General features: G+C 37.5%; 1 protein-coding gene across 3 annotated transcripts in view; it reads right to left on the bottom strand.

Annotated features, from left to right (window-relative positions):
• Nucleotides 1–21600, bottom strand: part of COPG2 (coat protein complex I subunit gamma 2) — a 159026-nt gene that overhangs the window by 60333 nt on the left and 77093 nt on the right. For all 3 annotated transcript variants that reach the window (XM_006158835.3, XM_027775874.1, XM_027775875.1), the window contains 9 exons: nucleotides 15048–15181; nucleotides 14421–14488; nucleotides 11616–11804; nucleotides 7098–7193; nucleotides 6355–6598; nucleotides 3330–3405; nucleotides 2289–2392; nucleotides 1565–1690; nucleotides 567–629 (listed from right to left, as the gene is read on the bottom strand). In XM_006158835.3, the coding sequence (XP_006158897.1) occupies nucleotides 567–629; nucleotides 1565–1690; nucleotides 2289–2392; nucleotides 3330–3405; nucleotides 6355–6598; nucleotides 7098–7193; nucleotides 11616–11804; nucleotides 14421–14488; nucleotides 15048–15181 (1100 nt within the window). The remainder of the gene's footprint in view (nucleotides 1–566; nucleotides 630–1564; nucleotides 1691–2288; nucleotides 2393–3329; nucleotides 3406–6354; nucleotides 6599–7097; nucleotides 7194–11615; nucleotides 11805–14420; nucleotides 14489–15047; nucleotides 15182–21600) is intronic.

Raw genomic sequence — 21600 nt, forward strand, 5'->3', positions numbered from 1 at the left:
TTAGTGAAGTAATCTTTTTTTAATTGCCAGAGGGCATGGGCATTTACCAGAGAGAGAGAGAGACTGACAGTGAGAGAGACAGAAAAAGCACCCCCCAATGAGGCATGATCATACCACAGTCTCTTCCCCTTTGCACCTCAATCCTGTCAGGATTTAGGGCACAAATGTATGCATCTGGCGTGTTTTTCAAACTAACAGGTCCAGGATTCGAACTGTGGTTAGCCATGCGAAATTTGGCTCTCTTAACAACTAAGCTATGGGAACCATAAAATAATCTTTTAAGTAAGTAAATTTATACATTTAACTACTAAAAGCAAAAAGGAAACTAAATTTCTGACTTCTTAGAATTTGAATTCCCTATTAAGATACAGATAAGACCAACATTCCCAGTTAGTAAGTTAGCAATTAGAAAATTGGAGTTCTATGGATTCCAGGCAGCCCTAGCAACTGTGATCTTTAGCTATGTAAGATTGTGTATACTGAGAATTAATCAAATAGAATAAAAGTAGTGGACTTTATTATATTTAAATTGCCTAGGGGCAAGATTATTACTTCAATCATCATACCTTGGAAAATGTCTTGCCTGGAAGGAGCCAACTTCTCTGGCTTAGTAGCCACAAGTGTGATTTCTACAAAGACAGATACAACCAATTGAATCAACTTCCCTCCCACTATCAAGTACCTAACAATGCAGACAGAGATAAGGGAAGAAATGTCTACATAATGAACTATTGCTAAATCATACCTATAAGTTTTGTTATCCTTTTGGAGTGGAGGACACAGGGGAGCACTCAAATTATATGTGTAAAATAATAAATCAAGCCCTAAAAACACAGAATGTGGTTTAGATGGACTGGAGTGCATCCCCCTCAAAAAAAAAAAAAAAAAGAAAAAGAAAAATAGCACTATTCATAAAAGGAAGAGTAATTTATAAGAAAAATCTTTCCATGGTCAAAATAGAGAAAGTTGTTTGTATAGTATCAATAAAAAAATTTAAAATGTTGAAAAATAATCATTTATTAAGATTAAGAATTCATTTCCGGTTCTATGTTCTAACCACTAAACATTTTCTTCCTTTATATTCTTTGCTTTGTTTCTTTTATTTTTTAAAATTAGATATTCTTTGGGGATATTTTTTATGATCTTGTCCCATTACACAACTCCTTCAAGACAAACCTCCAATAGCACAATCAATTAATTAAGAGATAACAAACTCCAGAACATAAACACAGTAGGTGACAGCACTATTACTGCCCTGGGAACACAGACACAACTAATTTCAAATGCTGTATACCACGCTACATTTTAAAAAAGAGAAAAAACTTTCACTGGTACACATACCACATTCTTGCTTTTATGTAAAAACTAGATTTATTTTAAAACCCTAAATAAAAAATAACTTCTATCTTAGATCTAAAAGACTAAAGAGTAACAAATAAAACTATTAGAGAAAAATATGCTAATGTTTTCTATATTTTATATTTTGGAAAATACACTAATATTTACTAGTTCAGCAAAACTACTTATACAAAGAAATGGTAACTGAGTTAGCTGTTCCCAGTACCTGCTTTCTGTTCAAACACAGGAGCCGTGGCAAGAGGAATAGACTTCATGTCAAAGGGTTTTTCTGAAGGCTCCAGTGTGTACTGGTGTAAGGCTTTTTCCATCCCTGGTACAGAGACCGTCAAACCTGTGAGACACAGAGGACCCACAGCATTATTACATCTTATCAATCTGAGGACCCATATAGGCCCAGATTTGTAATATTTATCAAAACTTTCTGAAGGAAGAGGAAATATAACCAGAGACTATAACCTAAATTATTAAAGATAAATGCTATTATATAAAAAACTGCCTTATAAGCTTATAAATTGCCTTGTTTCATTCAAAGAAACAAGGGAGCAGAGCCTAAACAATGTAACAAAAATAAGTACCTCCCAGGAAAAAAACACAACCATGAGGGAATAGTGAGAGCATAGAAAAGAGAAAAAAGATAAACCGACCCAAAAGGGAACTCTGAGAAGAACAAAGAATAAAGAGTATTCTTTGAGCCCTTAAATACTTTAAGACATATTTTCCTATGGATAGTTTCATAGGTACTACTATTCCCAAATCAGAAAATATGTTCATAAACATAGATTTCTCTAGAAATGGAAGTACATTCAAAGACAAAAACCAAGCATTTGCCTAGTGAAGTCAGTTCATATGCACATCATCATAAAATATGCTCCCAAGACACAATTTAGGGAACAAAAGTGTATTTGTCTACATTCTTGGCTCTCACTTACCATTGAAGATATATGTGGCATTCAGTGCCATCTGCCTCTGCTGCAGCACATTGAGATAGAAGGTAGCTCTGTCCCGGACCTCGTCATCAGTGTCCATCATGCACCTGTCCAGGGGAAACAGTACAGGCATGTCACAATACCCTAAAGATTTTCAGAAGCTTTATCACCAAACCAAAAGGACATGATTCAGGTCATCTGATACCACCTTTATGAAAGCACTCAACAATAGCTAAAATTAGCTTCTAGTTTCCACAAATCTTGACCCTGTTTTGAATTACTAAAGAAATACTATTATTATGAATCAAAACCATTACATAAGGAAGCATTAAAATAATTAGAAAGAACACAATGACGTGAGATGGCAGTTTAGCATCTATTCTTGGATCTGCAACCACATGACCCCAATGAAAACTTAGACTTCTCTATAATCATTACAAAATGAATGCTTACATCAAAACATTTATCAAAACATCATACTGTACCCTATTAATGTGAATAATCATTATTTATCAATTTAAAATAAAACTAAAAGCAAGGTAATATTATAATTTCTAAGACTACTAAAGAGATTAACAGCATTCAGAATCCATTGTACCTACTCAAATGCAATTTAAAAAATTTAAACCAGCTAGCCTTTGGCTTGTCGTTTAGCTGCTTCAATGACAAGATACAATCACAGAGTATTTGCTAAGGCAAGTCTTCTCATCACGTAGTGAGTCATGAAACCGTAGTAAGTGAATATTTTCAGCTCTTCAAGATAAATTTCCTAAGATCTCTCTGAAGTTAGTGCCTATTCTGCAAATTGAGGTACATGTATTTAAGTCACTTTATCAAAATCATGTAAGAGAGATCCAAAGTCCTATTTCACATGTACCTAACATGTACATGATTACTAGAAAGAGAAAAATAATGTCATTTACCCCCCCAACTTGCTCTATCAGCTATACTCTTAGGCTTTTCAATGCATTCAGTAATGTACAATGAGGATTTCATTTTTTAGCCATATGGAATTCTTACTTTAAAAAAAATTCTTTCACTTACCTCTGTAAGAGTACAAGGATGCTTGGGAGAAGACTCTCATTCTGAGCCCCAAATTTAGCCAAAGCACTCACAGCAGCTATGATGAAGCATAAAGTAAAGTAACATAAATATTTCTGAGTTAAGCAATAATCATTTTAAAAAATATTAGAGAAGCATCCCCATGTTCATCATCTCACTGTTTGTTGATACATTTAAACGTCAATAGAATTCTGTAGGTTCAAGAGAACTCTGAATAGGAAAATCCTCCATGTATTAAGGAAAAAAAAATACACATTTTCTATGTGAGCTACAGCCCCATCCATCTTACATATCACACTGATGTGATTAATTTCAAACATCTCATTTTAAGCATAAAAAGAAACATTATTAAAATTCCTTTCATTCTACAAAAACTCATTGCTCAACTAACTTGCTAAGAACAAGAGTCAAAGATACGGTCTCTGGCCTCAAGGCATTATATTCTATGGGGAAAGACAGGTAAGTTAAAAGACAAGTACATGCATAGATTTGAAAGTCCATGGTAGAACTATATCCAGTACACCATGTGAGTACAGAAAAGGGAACTTAAATCAGAACTGGCAGTGAAGACGACAAGGCTGAACACCTATTACATGAGCTAAATTTTGAAGAGCACTTAAAAGCTGGCCAGATGAAAAAGGCAAGGAGAGTAATAGAGGCAAAGAGAGAACAAGTATAAATGCCTTCTGCCCAGAGAGGAAAACATGGTTATTACTGGACAGTCAAGCAAGGCTAAAGATAGGACCTGTGTGAGATATGAGAGACTAAGAGACAAGGCAAAAATGGGTTTAATCTCAGTAATTATTTAAGGATATTAAATATGGGATAAGTTTGTATATTTGAAATACCACTTTCTATTTTTTTTAAGCACAGTGTGGAGAATAGACTGAGTATGTGTGAAACTAAAAGCAATCACACTAGTTAATTTGAAATGGATGAGAGCATAAGTTAGCACACATGAAAATAGAAAAGAAAGAGAGGAAACATTAAGGGGACAGAGTTGATAGAACTCTGCTGAAGAATAGAGAGAGGCTGTAAAATAGGATTTTTAGTTGTTTTTTTTTTTCTCGTTGTTTATTTGATGGTTTTGTTTTTGGAGAGGTTTTTGCTATAGGGCACATGCACTCATCAGAAAGAGAGAGCGAGACAGAGAGACAGAAAGTGAGAAATCAACCCCTAGTGGGGATGGCCATTCCACAATCTCTTTTCCTCCATTCTCCTCTCAGGATCTTGGGCACATACACACACATGTACCCGGCATGAGTTTAAGCCCCCGAGTCTGGGACTTGAACCACGGTCGACTACGTGGGAGTCCAGCGACATAGTCATTACACCAACTGCTGGTCCCCAGGATTTTAGTTTTGAATAGTTTGAATTTCAGATTGAATTTGAAGTGTCTTAGCTAGCTGGACAGGTGGTTCACAAAGACATGACTGGAAAGTCACAGCCTATCAGCAGAGCTCTGAAAATGATCACTAGTAAAATGAATATGTTGAAAGGATAAAACCCTAAGGAGGATGAATATTTAAAGAAATGGGCCTAAGAAGAGAAGTTCTATAAATAAGATTAAAGAATGAGAGGGAACCAGCAGTTAGCGTAATGGCTATGTCACTGGACTCCCACGTAGTCGACCGCGGTTCACATCCCGGACCCGGTGGCTTAAAACTCACGCCGGTTGAACCACGGTCGACTACGTGGGAGTCCAGCGACATAGTCATTACACCAACTGCTGGTCCCCAGGATTTTAGTTTTGAATAGTTTGAATTTCAGATTGAATTTGAAGTGTCTTAGCTAGCTGGACAGGTGGTTCACAAAGACATGACTGGAAAGTCACAGCCTATCAGCAGAGCTCTGAAAATGATCACTAGTAAAATGAATATGTTGAAAGGATAAAACCCTAAGGAGGATGAATATTTAAAGAAATGGGCCTAAGAAGAGAAGTTCTATAAATAAGATTAAAGAATGAGAGGGAACCAGCAGTTAGCGTAATGGCTATGTCACTGGACTCCCACGTAGTCGACCGCGGTTCACATCCCGGACCCGGTGGCTTAAAACTCACGCCGGGCGCGTGTGCGTGTGTGCCCAAGATCCCGAGAGGAGAATGGAGGAGAAGGGATTGCGGCGTGACCATCCCCTCTGGGGGATGATTTCTCGCTTTCTGTCTCTCTGTTTCTCTCTGTCTGTCTGGCGAGTGCACGCGCCCTATAGCGAAAAACCTCTCAAAAAAAAAAAAGAATGAGGAAAAAGGCTATTGTGGAAACCAAGGAAAAAGGTTTCATGAATGTTTATTCAGCAGCATATCAAATGGACTAGAAGGCAAACAAAGATAAGAGTATTAAAGTTTCTAACCTAATTTTTCCAATTTAGAATTTCCAGTTTAGAAATTTTAAAAAATTCATCGGGTTTTTAAGGGAGAGAGAAAAGTCAGAAAAGTCATGGTGTATTTTTCTATGTTTTTCTATGCAAAAATGCGTAATAACTTTCCCAACAACCCAATAGAGTATATAGAATTGAAGGGAAAAGGAAAATGAGTTCATGGAGGCAGCCAGTAATGACTACAAGTCTATCTGAGAGGGGAAGAAAAGTATAGTCAGTAGCTAGAAAGATACAAAGGATCACAGGAGGGGTTACGTTTTTAATGAGAGAGATTTGGACTCGTTCATAAGCTAAGGGGAAAGAACATTAGAGAAGAGTAACTTAAAAAAATATGCATACACACAACAAATTCCACAGGTATTTATACTCGTGGCTCTAACTCCAAAAAAGAAATGGATGAGGCATAATAGCATTCTTACCATACTGAAAGTCAAGGGTCATTTGTCTCTAATCTAAGGCAAAAATCAGGTGAAAAGTAGAGTACTAAGAGCTACATATTTGGCCCTAAGTATGCTCCAAGATCCTTGATATCAGGTAGATCTTGCAACTTCATTTTCCAATTTCATTATCTCTCTCTTAAGTATTTCAAAAGATCAGCAATTACACCATTCTCAGTGTTCCAACGACTCACCAGCTCTGACAGCCTCATTCTCCAGAACGACCCTATTAAAAATAAAGCGTATATACTTGGAGGGGACAGGTGTTCTGGGGCCTTCTTTGCCCAACAAGTGTAGAATCTTGGTAGCCAGAACAGTGTGTTCACAGTCCTCAATGAATTCACAAAGGTGGGCTAGACCTGCTTCTTTACTTTCAGGATTCTCTTCCACAATGCTGATGATGCAGTCCACAATGGCCCGCTTGTATTCAAAGCCTCCCTGGCCAAAAAGAAGAGAGAGAGATAAAATTGCCATTCATTCTAAGGACATTTTTTTTTTTGAAAAACTCTTATACTCTAAGGCTCATGCTTAAAATCTTCAAATTTCATTTCCCTTCCTTACAAAAGAAACGTAAGTGTTGTTTCTCTAAGAGGGAATGCAAAGCAATGGCATGTTTAGTAATAAGACAGTTTCCACAATTAAGTATATACTACTTGAGAAACATAATGACATGATTAAAAAAAAACTGCTTAAAACACTACAGTATTTAATGGCAATCATAAAAATTTAAGAGAGCAACTTCCTACAATTAAAGAATATTCTACTGCACAGCTGCTGTGGTATGGGTGGTAGGATGCTGCTCTGCAGTGCTGGAAATACACAGAAGACCATGGTTCAGATCCTAAGTGGACCTGAAACATTTTAGGTATGAGATGAACCCTGTTCAGGGTGACCTCTAACTCTCAGAATAAACTTTAACAAAAAGTAGTCTACCTACATCATCTCGGAGCATGTTGGAGAGGAAAGTCATCATGACGCTGTGCTTTCGAGGGTATTTCTGACAGAGCGCACTAATTGCCTGTACAACCACCACCTGTAGACAAACAGAACATTCACCTTAGACTGTACAACCACTACCTATAAAACACAAATACAGAAAGGACATTCATCTTTATAACTTTACCTACTAGGGATACTTTTCCTCTGATTTCCTGCAAGTTAAAGAGGCACTATAGTTATCTAAAATGACAACAACGGTTTTTCATGAAAGATAAGCAAGGAAACCCCAGAAAAAATAAAAAGCAATATAAACGCGAAGTTTTCAAGAGGTACACCCCTCTCCTCCAAACAATAAGAAAATTACATAGTGAACAGTAAAGATAAAAGCTTGAACAGATTGGTTTCCATAGATGAAACAGTGAATACTAGCCAGGAATTATTTCACAAAATGATTTCTAGGAGGATTTTTTTTTTCATGGAGATTTTTGCTACAGGGTGCGTGTACTTGCCGGAGAGACAAAAAAACAGAAAGTGAGAAATCACTTCATGAGGGAGATGGCCATGCCACAATCCCTTCTCCTCTTGGGATTTTGGGCATGCACACATATGTGCCTGGCATTTTTTCTTTTCTTTTATTTAAAGAGAGATTTTTGCTATAGAGTGCATACACTCGCCAGAGAGACAGAGAAACAGAAAGAGAGAAACCATCCCCTGGGGAATGGCCATGCTGCAATCCCTTTTCCTCCATTCTCCTCTTGGGATCTTGGGCATGCACGCATATGAGCCCAGTATGAGTTTTTTGTTTTTTGTCTTTGGAACGTTTTTTTGCTATAGGGTGTGTGCACTCGCCAGAATGACAGAGACAAGAGAGAGATAGAAAGCGAGAAATCAGGGACCAGAAGTTAGTGTAATGGCTATGTCGCTGGACTCCCATGTAGTCGACCACGGTTTGCGTCCCGGACCCGGTGGCTTAAAACTCATACCAGGCGCGTGTGCATGTGTGCCCAAGATCCCGAGAGGAGAATGGAGGAGAAGGGACTGCAGTGTGGCCATCCTGTCTTTCTGGTGAGCGCACGCACCCTATAGCAAAAACCTCTCCAAAAAAAAAAAAAGAAAGCGAGAAATCACCCCCCAAGGGGGATGACCACACCACAATCCCTTCTTCTCCATTTTCCTCTAGGGATCTTGGGCACACATGCACATGCACCTGGCATGCATTTAAGCCACCAGGTCCAGGATTCAAACTGTGGTCGACTACACAGGAGTTCAGCAACATAGCCATTACGCCAACTGCTGGCCCCGTGCTCAGTATGAGTTTTAAGCTACCAGATCCAGGACTCCAACTGCAGTCTACTATGTAAGAATCCAGCAATGTAACCATTATGCCAACTGCTGGTCCCATTGGCATGAGTTTTAAGCCATCGGGTCTGGGGCTCAAACCACAGTCTACATGAGGGTCCGGTGACGTAACCATTACACTGTCTGCTAATCCCTCTAGGAGAATTTTATCACAATTTTTTTTTTTTTTAATTTTTTGCCAGAGGGGCATGGGTGATCACTGGAGAGAGAGAGAGAATGAGAAAGCACCCCCCATATGAACGGTCACACCACAATCCCTTCTCCTCCATTTCTCCTTTTGGGATTTTGGTGCACACAAACATGTGCCTGGAGTGTTTCTCAAGCCATCAGGTCCAGGATTTGAACCATGCAGTGTGCCATGTGAGATCCAGACACCTCAACCACCATGCCATGGACTGGCCCACCAGTTTTAAAGAACAATGTCAAGAAATGTGAAGGATGTACAGTTTTACCCTACTTGCAGCTTCAAGTTACCTTGCCACAATTTCTTACATGCTGGTAGAAATCATAAAACTCCTGGGTCAGAGATGAAACACAATTAATTACATCAGTAACAATAGCTAGAGTATCAGCATTTTGGGACTAATTTCCTGAGTATTCCATAATGCAAAGACATCCAGATAATAGCCACAACTACAGTGGGTTAATGCAGGGTTACATTACAGGACAAAAAACCTGAGAAATAAAACTCATATATTTTACAATGCACAGTAAGCTTGCCTATCCTTTATTCTAAGGAAATCACTATTATACAGGACGGTAAAGACAGTAAACATGTTTGCTTTTTGCTTCAGAAGGAATACTACCCGTATTTTCCAGGGCTGTAAGGAAATCTGCCCCTTACTTTAGAGGAAGATGCTATCTGTTAAGGCTGGAAGATATCTTATACCACATAAATGGAACAAACTTGGGAAGCTGGAAACAAAAGGCAGGTAATGCCTAACTTGCAAGTTGTACAGAAATGCAGAGACTATGAGAATTGACAACTATTCTTGCATTCTTGGTAGAGATCCTATTTCATCATGGTGCCACCATATTAACGAGAACTTTGAGAGGCATTCCCATTAGAATCAGAAACAATGCAAGAATGCTACTATCTGAACTATTATTTAACATTATTCTGGAGCTACTAGCCATTGCAATGAGATAAGAGAAAAGAAAACAATTAGAGGGATAGGAATTGGAAAAGACAAAACAAAACTATCTTTATTTTTTGGTAACATGATAGTATATCTAAAAAACCTAGAGAATCAATGATAAAACTAATAATGGTTAAATTCAGCAAGGAGCGGAATATAAAATTTACATAAAACACTTTATATAAATATGTAATAACTAGTTAGAAGATATAATGGATAAAAAATTTATAATGACAACCGAAAAAATATTTAGGAATAAAAATTTAAAAACATTCAAAAGTAATATAAAAATACAATAAAGCATTCTTGAAAGGCACAAAAGTAGATTTAAATAAATTAAAAGACATGCCTTATTTTTGATTAGGATGCTTCAACATCATGATGATGTCTGTTCTCCCCTAAATTAACATAAATTTTGTTTGATCCCAATGAAAATGCCAATGAGTTTTTTTTATGAACCTAGGAAAGTTGATGCTAAAGTTCATAAGAAAAAGAAAAATGTTGGGACCAGCAGTTAGCGTAATGTCTATGTTGCTAGACTCCCACGTAGTCGACTGTGGTTCGCGTCCCGGACCCATTGGTTTAAAACTCACGCCGGGCACGTGTGCGTGCGTGCCCAAGATCCCGAGAGGAGAATGGAGGAGAAGGGATTGTGATTTCTCGCTTTCTGTCTCTCTCTGTCTGTCTGGCGAGTGCATGCGCCCTATAGCAAAAACCTCTTCAAAAAATAAAAAAAAAAAAAGAAAAGAAAAGATGTTAAGAAAACAATAAAAACAGTTATAATCGGTGGCTAACAAATTTTACTATCTCCTACAAAGTTTCTAAATGTAAAATAATATGTGGCAGTTATATATGAATAAGCAGAACAATAAAACAGAATAGAAAGCTCAGGAAGCTTTAGTATATGCTAAAGATGATGTGTCAAATCACAAAGATGGTCTTTTAAATAATATTTTAGAGGGCAACTGGATAGTCACTGAGCAAGACTGGATCAGTTTCTTCTCACATCATATAGAATAATAAAATCCAGGGACCAGCAGCAGTTAGCGTAATGGCTGTCGCTGGACTCCCATGTAGTCGACTGCAGTTCGCATCCCAGACCTGGTGGCTTAAACTCACACCAGGCGCGTGTGCGTGCGTGCCCAAGATCCTGAGAGGAAAATGGAGAAGGGATTGCAACGTGGCCATCCCCCCCTGGGGGGTGATTTCTCACTTTCTGTCTCTCTGTCTCTGTCTGGCGAGCGCATGCGCCCTATAGCAAAAACTTCTCCAAAAAAAAAAGAAGAATAAAATCCAGTGGATCAGAGATATAAATGTAAACCATGAAACTATAAATGTATTAGAAGAGAACATGAGTGAATTCCTCTATAACCTGAAGTAAAAGACTTTCTCATCATAACCCAAAAGTCAAATGCAACAGAGGAGAAGGCTGACAAATGTGACATTAAAAAAAAAAACAACTTTATTTGCATGACAAAAATCATAAGAAAAGTCAAAAGAAGGACCAGCTGGTGGCATGGCAGTGATGGAAGATCACACCTACTTGACATTTAAAAGGAACCATAAGCCTATGTTAATCAATACAGTGTGGTACTGGAATTGTATTGACAAGAAGATCAGTGGAACATGATAAGATGACCAGAAATATAACTATAATTATATGGTTCTTTAGCTTTCAAAATAAGATGTCAAAGCATTCCAGTGGGATAAAGGGTCTTTTTCAACAAATTATGCTAGAATAACTGGATATTATGCTAGAATAACTGAAAAACAAGACAAACATTAATTCAAGTAGGACCACATAGGTCAAAATGTAAAAGTTAAAAACAAAGTATTTAGAATATGTGAGAATATGAGTTACAGGTAGATAAAGGTTACTTAGGACACAGCAATGACTGTGAAAAAACATTGACAAATTCGACTTAAGAAGTAAAAATTTCTCTTCAAAAGACATTATTAGGAAAAGAAATAGACAAGTCACAGAATGGGAGAAAATGTGATCATGTTGAAACTCCTACCTTGAACTCGTCTGAAATTTCAGACACAAATGAAGATATCTGCTTCATGAGCCTGTCCACACTGCTCTCACTTCCTGTTTTGAGGAGTGTAGTAATGGCCAGCGTTGCAATGCTTCTGTTTGAGTCTGTGATCAAGTTTTCTAAATCCAGATTGCAGGCAGTAACAGCAGAGGGGTGCTTCATTGCCACCTTGTGGAAGGGCAAGAAAAAAAATTATGCAAATTGCTATTGATAAAGGCAAGAACTTAAATTTTCATTAAGGTAAGTGGCAACCCAAAGGTAACACTATAGGTTAAAAGTAACTGTTTCAAGAAGAATGTTCCTAATTAGTAAGGTGTGCTCTATTATTTGATAAATGATCAATTGCCACAGTACAGCATATTACTACTCCCTTTTGTTGGATTCCTACAACCTTTATGATAATAACATAGTCTGTCTTTTACTATGGTTAGCCTGTACTATCTTAAAGTAAATGTGCCTAAGTAGATGTTAGGCTCTCTGAGAATAGGATCTAACATAGTAAACACTGCTCAGCAAAGATTTTTAATATCTTATTGCTCAGAAAACACTTCTGTAGGGCTGACCCTGCGATGCAGTGTTTATGTGCTGCGGAGGAAGCAGGACTTACATGGTCAACCATGTTTCAAATCCTAACCCTAGTGGCAACATGCTGGGTGCACGCATGCATACCCAGTAACCTGATACAATGGAGAAATGGAGGAAAAAGGAACTGAGGTATTATCTAGCCCACTTAGGGGGTGTTTTCTTTCTCAGACATGTGCATGCACAACTCTAGCATTGAAACAAAAGAAAGAGGGACCAGCAGATGGTGTAATAGTTATATCGCTGGACTCCCCATAGTTGACCATGGTTTGAGTCCTGGACCCAGCAGCTTAAAACTCACATCAGGGATGTCTACATACATACTCAAAATCCCAAGAGGAAAATGGAGGAAAAAGGATTGTGGTGTGGTCATTCCCTCTAGGGGATGATTTCTCACTTTCTGTCTCTCTGCTTCTCTTTGTCTCTATCTCGCCAGTGAGCACATGTACCCTACAGCAAAAATCTCTTAAAAAAAAAAAAAAGAAAACAAAAGGAAGAAAGAAAACACTTCTATATTTAAACAAGCAAACTCCAGCCAGTGAATTACCCATGATACTAAAACATGTCTGCCACTCTCCTGATTCCCTGCTTTTGCTGATATAGTTCCATCTCTCTGTCTATCCCAGTATTAGTTTATAGAATCCCTTTCCCACCATTCTAAGAACGTGAAAACATTGCAAAGCAAAGTATTGGCATACATGCTAACTTAAAAGAAAAACATGACAAAAAGTAATGTAAAACTATTTTAAGTCCTAATTTATCCCACTTAATGAGGATCATCATGTATTTTGTGCAGAAATATGTGTCTTAACGGTAGGGTGTTGCTTCTGACCTAGTGGAGTTGAACACTGGAGAGTACACCAAATTACCTTTGTAAAATTCACAAAGAAGGGAAATTTGAGACACATCTGGCTCCAAGACTACAGATGAGGGATCATGAAACAATATTGACTCTTTAAAATACAATAAATTGTATAAGTTGTTGTTGTCCATACAATAAATGTGTAAGTCGGCATGTACTGCCTTATGACAAGTCGTCCACCACATTAAAATTTTATTTCAGCTTTTTTTTTCCCTGTGCATGTGTCTATGTGGGCATCAGCTTGTGTGTATGGTGTGATGTTTACACAGGGTCTCATTCTCTCATGATCCTCCTTGCCTCAGCTTCCCAAATATCCGGAACTAAAAGAGTGCACCACCATACCCGGCTTTTGGTACTTTTTATGGTTAATTTATTCTGTGCTTCTGTATCTATACTGATCTATATTGTCTAAAATGGCACCCAATAGCCACATGTGGCTATTAAGCATTTGAGATGTGGCTAATCCAAATTAAAATATGCTATAAGTATAAAATATATACTATATGTCAAAAGCTTAATACAAAAAAAGACAAAATATCTCTAATAATTTTTATACTGATCACATCAAGATGACATTTTAATATATTAGGACAAATAATATAACCCATGGAGCCAGCAGGTGGTGTGGTGGTTAAGGCACTGGATTCCCACATGGCCAACCACAGTTTGAGTCCTAGACCTGACAGTTTGCATTATCATTTTCCCTCTCTTTCTCTGGTCAAATTAAATAATAATAATAATAAATAAAATTACATAAAATAATTCCTAAAAAATAACATATCATTCAAAGTTAATTTCATCTTAAAATTTTTTTTAATGTGGTTACTACAAAATTTTAAATTGCATATGTGACTCATGCTGGATTTCTGCTGGACAGTACTGCTGTATACCAGCAGTATTGTGCAAGAGAACTTACACCAATGATAAAAGTATTCTGCATCATTACTAACATGAAAGCCACTGGCCACATGTGGCTATGAGCACAAGAAGTGTGTCTAGTATAAATGAGAAACTAGCTTTTTTATTTTATTTACTTTTAATTCACTTAAATTGAGCCACTTGTGACTAATGGTCGTCACCATTAGGACAGAATGGCTCTTGAAATTAAAGCACCTAGAAGCCAGAAATGAGTTATAATCTTCAGCTGAGTAAGAGTGAAAACTGGTTGACAATTAAGGCCACAAATACAAGGGAGGTATTGTAGAAGTAAAGCCCATACACACACACACACACACACACACACACACACACACACACCTTGGAGAGAAAGCCAAATGTTTCACATTTAATGTTTCTCAATCAAACACTGATTTAAGTCAGTTAGCAAAAGAACACTTTACCTTGTTCAAGGTCCTCACAGCTGCATATCTCAAGGCTGGCTTAGGAGAGCTACAGAAAAGTTGAAGGACTTAAAAAAAAAAATGCTGTGAATATTTCTGATTTCATCATGTATCATAAAAAATGGAAAGCATTGAAGTTATTTGTCTTCTAAATAAAATTTTGTCAAAAGGTTTATATGGAGAAACAGAAATGTCAAAAAAAGAATAAAAAACTAAAATTATCTACATATAAGCTAACAGAATGAAATATATAGAGCGTTAAGGTTCAAAATCATTCTTTCTTTTCAATATTTTTGCCATAGGGTACATGCACTTGCAAAAGAGACAGAGAGAGGAAGGGTGAGAAATCACTCCCCTGCGGGATGGTCGTGCTATAATCCCATCTCCTCCATTTTCCTTCAAGATTTTGGGCACACACACACACACATGCACCCAGCATGATTATTCAAGCTGCTTAGTCCAGGGGTCAAGTCATAACTGGCCATGTAGGAATTCAACATCTTAACTACCATGCCATTTACTGTCCCCAAAAAATCATTCATAATATCTATTCTGCAGACCTACAGAACTTCAAGTAAAAACTTTATTGAATATAAACAAAAACTAGCTATCAAGAATACAACTAACCTGAAACAGCAGGTGCCAACTCTCTTGCAGTGCAGTTAGGAAGATGGATGATAGCTGATGCAGCTTCATAAATAACCATTTCATGTTTGTTTCTCAAGCAGCTCTCAATGAAATCAAAAAGTGGACTTTCATGGCTGCCAATAAATACACACAGGCCATTATTTAGAGACTTATACACACACACACACACACACTATACACACACACACACTATACACACACACACACACACACAAACATATGTATATATTATATGGAGAGGCAATATAGACAGTGGTTAAAAACACAGATTGGGTGGGACCAGCAGTTGGCATAATGGCTATATCGCTAGACTCCCAGTAGTCGACTGCATTTGGAGTCCCGGACCCAGTGGCTTAAACTCACACTGGGCACGTGTGCATGCATGTCCAAGATCCTGAGTGGAGAATGAGAGAGAAAGGATTGTGGCGTGGCCATCCCCCCCGGGGGTGATTTCTTGCTTTCTGTCTCTCTCTTTCTGGTGAGCGCACATGTCCTATAGCAAGAACCTCTCAAAAAAACAAACAAACAAACAAACAAACAAAAAACCACAGATCAGGAAGCATTTCTAGAATGATGAAGGACATCTGAAAATTCACTTCTCCAGAAAGTCTGACAGCACAGTTAGAAATTATCAAAATCAACTTGTTCAGAACTAACCAGTCTTATAACAAGCCTATAAGCATCTATTCAAGAAAAAAATCTGAATCTTAGTAAGAATGGTGGGCTTTATGGTATTTTTAACTCATCCAATTCCCAATTTCCAACTTCCTCCTCTTAGTTCCACAGCAGCCTTGGAAACCAGCAGCTTCAGAACCACAGCAGCTATGGAAGCTAGAAGCCTTGCAGGCACAGGAGACAAAAGCCTCATCCTTGGAGAACTGTCATTATTCCTCTGTTTGGCATTCTACAAAAATTCTATTCACAGATTACTTCATCTGTCTCAGAGCTCACCCATTTAAGAAAGCTCCATCCCCCAAAGGAGTTTGTCAAAAAAAAAAAAAAAAAAAAAAAAAAAGAAGCCTGCCCCAGCACACACAGTGCTTCTTGGAAATGATGGGAGATAAATTAGTTTAAAGAAAAGCAGGTGATGAGAGACATGTTGGTGTAAAGCATGTAAGAAAATATCTGTTAAATTATTATTTCACAACTCAGCTAAAGTAGTAGAAACTTCAGTGGCTACACATGATAAAGAATAGAAACTACAGAATTAGTCCAGGAAAGTCACTAAACAACAACAAATAGCAACAAAACAAACTCTCAGGATGAGGAAGAGGAAAATCTAAAGACCAGAGGTGTCATATTATATTATCTAAAATATCATGGGCTGGGGCAGGCAGATGGTGTGGTGGTTAAGGGTACTAGGCTCCCACATGGCTGACCATAGCTCGAGTCCTGGACCTGGCAGCTTGTTTTCTCACTTTCCCTCTCTCTCCCCCTCTCCCTCACTCTGTCCCTCTCTGGTCAAATTAAACAAACAAACAAATAAGTAAATAAATAAATTTATGTATGTATGTTTAAAAAAAAAAAGCTTAAACTATCATGGGCTGACCCCATAATGCACCAGTTAAGTACTGTGCATAGGGATAAGGATATGAATCCCACATGACTGACCACAGTTGGAATCCTGCCCCTGGGCTTGAAAAACATGCTAGGCACACGTATATGCATATCCAAAGTCTTAATGGGCTGGAGAAAGGAGGGAGAAAAAATTGCAGGGTGACCACGTCCCCATTTGGGGGTGCTCTCTTATGTGCTTGTACACAAGAACAGGCACCCTGTGGCAATTAAACACTAAAATAAAAAAATGCATAAAATATTTTTGACCAAAAAAGAAAAAGAAGAGAGAGAAAAATAAACTATGGTCCATACATAAGGAATAAAAAACACAGAAATGATAAGGAACCTCAATGGTAGACTTACTAGGACAAAACTTTAAATAGCTTATAAATATTTTCAAAGAATTAAAGGAAATCATTTCTAAAGCATTAAAGAGAATTACATCACCAAAAAGAAACTATCGATAAAGAGAAAGAAATAATTTTTTAAAAGAAATCAAATAAAATTCTGGATTTGGAAAGCACAATGATTGAAATGAAAAATTCACCAGAGGGGTTCAATAGATTTGCACAGGCAAATGAAAGAACTAGCAAACTCAGAGATAGGTCAACTGAGATAAGCCAGCTGAGGAAAATGAAAACAGGTGAATAAAAATAAACAAGAGTTGGGCCATCAGGTGGAGTGGAGGTAGGCCCTGGATCCCACATGGCTGACTTTGTGGTTTGAGTACAGGACCCGGCGGCTTCAAAAACACACCAAGTATGGGCACTGGCAGGTGGCATGGTGGTTAAGGCAGTTGGACTCCCACATGGCTGGATGTGGTTCAAGTCCCAAATCTGGCAACTTGCTTTCTTACTTTCCTTCTCTGTCTGTCTCTCTCTGGTCAACTTTAAAAAAATAAAAAATAAAATAATGACAATAAATAAAATTAAATAAAAAATAATTCTTTAAACACACACACACCACATGCACACTAGGCACATACACATGCATGCCCATAATCATAAGAGGAGAATGAAAGAGAAGGGATTGTGGTGTGACCATTGCCTCTGGGGGGGTGATTTCTCATCTTCCCTCACTCACTCTCTTTCTGTCTCTGGCCAATGCACATGCTCTATAGCAAAAACAAAAACAAAAACAAACAAAAAAAATTAAATAAAAAGGGACCAGCATATGGCGTAATGGTTATGTCACTAGACTCCCATGTAACCAACCACAGTTTTGAGTCTTGGACCTGGTGGTTTAAACTTATGCCAGGCGCATGGGTGTGCATGCCCAAAATCCTGAGAAGAGAATGGAGAAGAGACTGTGGCGTGGCCATCCACCCTAAGGGGTGATTTCCGCTTTCTGTCTCTTTCTCCCTGGTGAGCACACACACCCTATAGCAAAAATCTCTCTTAAAAAAAAAAAAGAGTATTGGAGAACTGTGTAATATGACCAAGGATACCAATGTTTGTATAATAAGAGTGCCCAAGGGAGAGAGACAAACAGGCTAAACAAGTATTTGAAGAAACAATAGCTGAAAACCTCCCAAATTTGATGGGAAAAAATTGAACCATATGTCCAATAGTCTCAATAAATCTCAAGGAAAAAAAATTACAAAATGATCTACACATAGACATAACACAGTCAAACTATTAAAAGCATAAAGTATGGGGCCAATAGGTGGCATGGTGGTTAACAGCACTGGACTCCTACATGGCCAACCATGGTTCGAGTCCTGGACCTGGGGGTTTGCTTTTACACTTTCTCTCTCTCTGTCCCTCTCTGGTCAAATTAAAATTAATTAATTAATTAATTAAATAAATGAAAGAATGCTTTAAAAAAATTTGAAAGCATAAAGTAATGAAACTACTCAAGTTGTACCAAGGAAAATCAATACAGTTAATGATTAATGACTGACTTCTCACATGAAGACAAAAGGGACTTATTTAAAGCACTCAAATAAAAAGACAACAATGTTATATCCCACAAAACTATTCTTCAAGAATGAAGGCTAAAAAAAATATTCCCAGATAAGCAAACACTGAAAGAATTCACTGCTAATAAACCTGCTTTAAAAAATTATACTAAAAGAATGCTTGAGACTGAAGAATTGACTCTAGACAATGACATGAATAATCACAGAGAAATAGAGAGTACCAGAAATGGTTAAATAAGTGAGTTGATAAAAAAAATCCTAAAAGATGGGACGAGCAGTTAGCGTAATGGCTATGTTGCTGGACTCCCATGTAATCGACCGCAGTTCGCGTCCCGGACCCAGTGGCTTAAAACTCATGCTGGGTGCATGTGTGCATGTGCCCAAGATCATGAGAGGAGAATGGAGGAGAAGGGATTGTGGCGTGGCCATCCCCCCTAGGGGGTGAGTTCTCGCTTTCTGTCTCTGTCTCTCTCTGTCTGCCTGGCAAGTGCACACGCCCTATAGCAAAAACCTCTTCAAAAAAAAAATCCTAAAAGAAACATATTTTCTAATTTCTTTTCTTAGCTACTTTAAATGAAATAAAGCTGTACAAAAAGCAATAACTGTAACACTATATTGTTGGATTCATAACACATATAGACAATATACAGGACGATAATAAACAGGAGGCAAGAGGAAATGAAACTATAGATTACTACTTAACCTATTCTATATTTTTACAGAAATTAGTATTAATCTGAAATATTATAGTAAATTAAACCTAGAGCAAAAACTGGGAAAAAAAAAAAAACCTTGTTTTTCATGTGCACTTGCCAGAGAGAGAGAGAGAAAGAGGAAGTGACGAATCACCCTCTGGCAGAATGGCCACACTACAATCCCTTCTCCTCCATTCTCCTCTCAGGATTTTGACCATGCGTGCACACACATGTGTGCGTGCATGCACACACACACACACACACACACACACACACACACCTGGCATGATTTTCAAGCCACCAGGTCCAAGACTCTAACTGCGGTCGGCCAGCACTTTAGCCACCACATAACCTTCTGGCCCCAAGAAAAACATTTTTAAAAAGCTAAAATATTGACAAAGGAATTTTTAAAAATACATTAAAAATATCTGGCACAAAAAAAAGCTACCAGAGTCCAGCAGGTAGCATGGTGGTTAAGACATTGTACTCCCACATGGCTGACTGCAGTTCGAGTCCCAGACCTGGTGGCCTGAAAAATCACATCAGTGCATGTGTATGCATGGTCAAAATCCTGAGAGGAGAATGAACGATATAGGATTGTGGCATGGCCATCCTCCAGAGGTGATTTCTCACTTTCCCTCTCACTGTCTCTCTCAGGTGAAGTCACATAGCCTATAGAGAAAACCTGAAAAAGAAGAAAGAAAGAGTAAGAGAGGAATACACACACACAAGACTTATGAGAATGAGTATGAATAGCAAAAGGGCAAAGGTAAATCCAACAAATCAATAATTGTATTGAATGTAAATGGTTTAAATACTCCAACCAAAAGATAGAGACTGTCAGACAGGATAAAAAAAAACTTGACAGAAAAACAGAGTAAGGTCATTTAGTCCAGATCCACCCAATAATTGATGGAGCAATTAGACAGAATATAGTCAAAGATAGAGAAGACCTGAACAACCAATTCAACTGATTATATAAAACATTCAGCCCAATGACTATAAAATATACATTCTTTTCAAATGCACAGGGACCATTTCCAAAGACAGATTAAATGCTATATCATAAAACAAGTCTCAATACATTTCAATTGACAGAAGTCAAACAAAGCATGTTCCCAAACCACAACTGAATTATAAACCAACAACAGAAAAGAAATCAAGGAAATCTTTTAAACATTGAAAAATTAAACAATAAATGTCTAGGTAACTAATAGATCATGAAGAAATCAAACAGGAAATAAGAAAATATTTGAAAATGAGTAAAAACGTAACAAGTCAAGGCCAGCCCTGTAGCCTGTGACTAAGAGAGCTGGATCCTATATTGCCAACTGCAGTTCAAATCCCAAATCCCAGACTCAGTGGCTTGAAAAACTTGCTGGGCATATGTGTGCATGCCCCAAACATGAAGAAAGGATAGAGAAATGGTGGAAAAGGTTTGGTGCTGGCAGGTGGTGTGGTAGTTGAGGGTGCTGGACTCCCACATGGCTGACTGCGTTTGAGTCTCAGACTTGCTTTCCATCTCTCTCTCTCTATTACTCTCTCTCACTCTGTCCCTCTCTGGTCAAATTTAAATGAATGAATGAATGAAGTTAAATAAAATAATTATTTTTTTAAAAAAATGATTGTGGTGTGATCACACCTCATTGGGGAGTGCATTCTCCCTCTCTCTCTGTCTCTCTCTGGAAGTGCACATGCCCTATGGCAATTAAAATAGAGAAGAAAGAAAACACAACAAATCTAAATTTATGACATTCAACTAAAGTAATGTTTAGAGGAAAAAACCTTTAAATTTAAAAACCTATATCAGAAAACCAAAAGGTCTCATAAATCATTAACCTAAGCTTCTACATTAAAAAATTAGGAGGCTGAGGACAGTGGCACATGTTTGTAATCCCAGTTACTCAGGAGGATAAAGCAGAATTATGAACTGGAAATCAGCCTAGGCATCACGGTGAAACAATCTCTCTAAAGAATATAATAATAAGGTTGCCTCTTGGTGCGGTTAAGTGCACTGCATTGAGATATCTTTCCCCCAGTAAATTTTGCCTAACTTCATGTGTTTTTCTCATCATTAAAGATATTACATTTTTGTTGTGGTAAAAATTTATCAAAATTTTCCACTATTTTTGCCTATCAACAGGTTGTGTGTGTGTGTGTGTATATATATATATATATACACACACACACACACACACATAATGTGTGTATATGTATGTATGTGTGTATATATATATATGTTTGTGTGTGTGTATATATATATATATATATACACACACACAAACATATATATATATACACACATACATACATATACACACATTATGTGTGTGTGTGTGTGTGTGTATATATATATATA

This window comes from Tupaia chinensis, unplaced genomic scaffold (assembly GCF_000334495.1).
Source record: "Tupaia chinensis unplaced genomic scaffold, TupChi_1.0 Scaffold000610_1, whole genome shotgun sequence".
In the NCBI taxonomy this organism is placed as follows: Eukaryota; Metazoa; Chordata; class Mammalia; order Scandentia; family Tupaiidae; genus Tupaia; species Tupaia belangeri.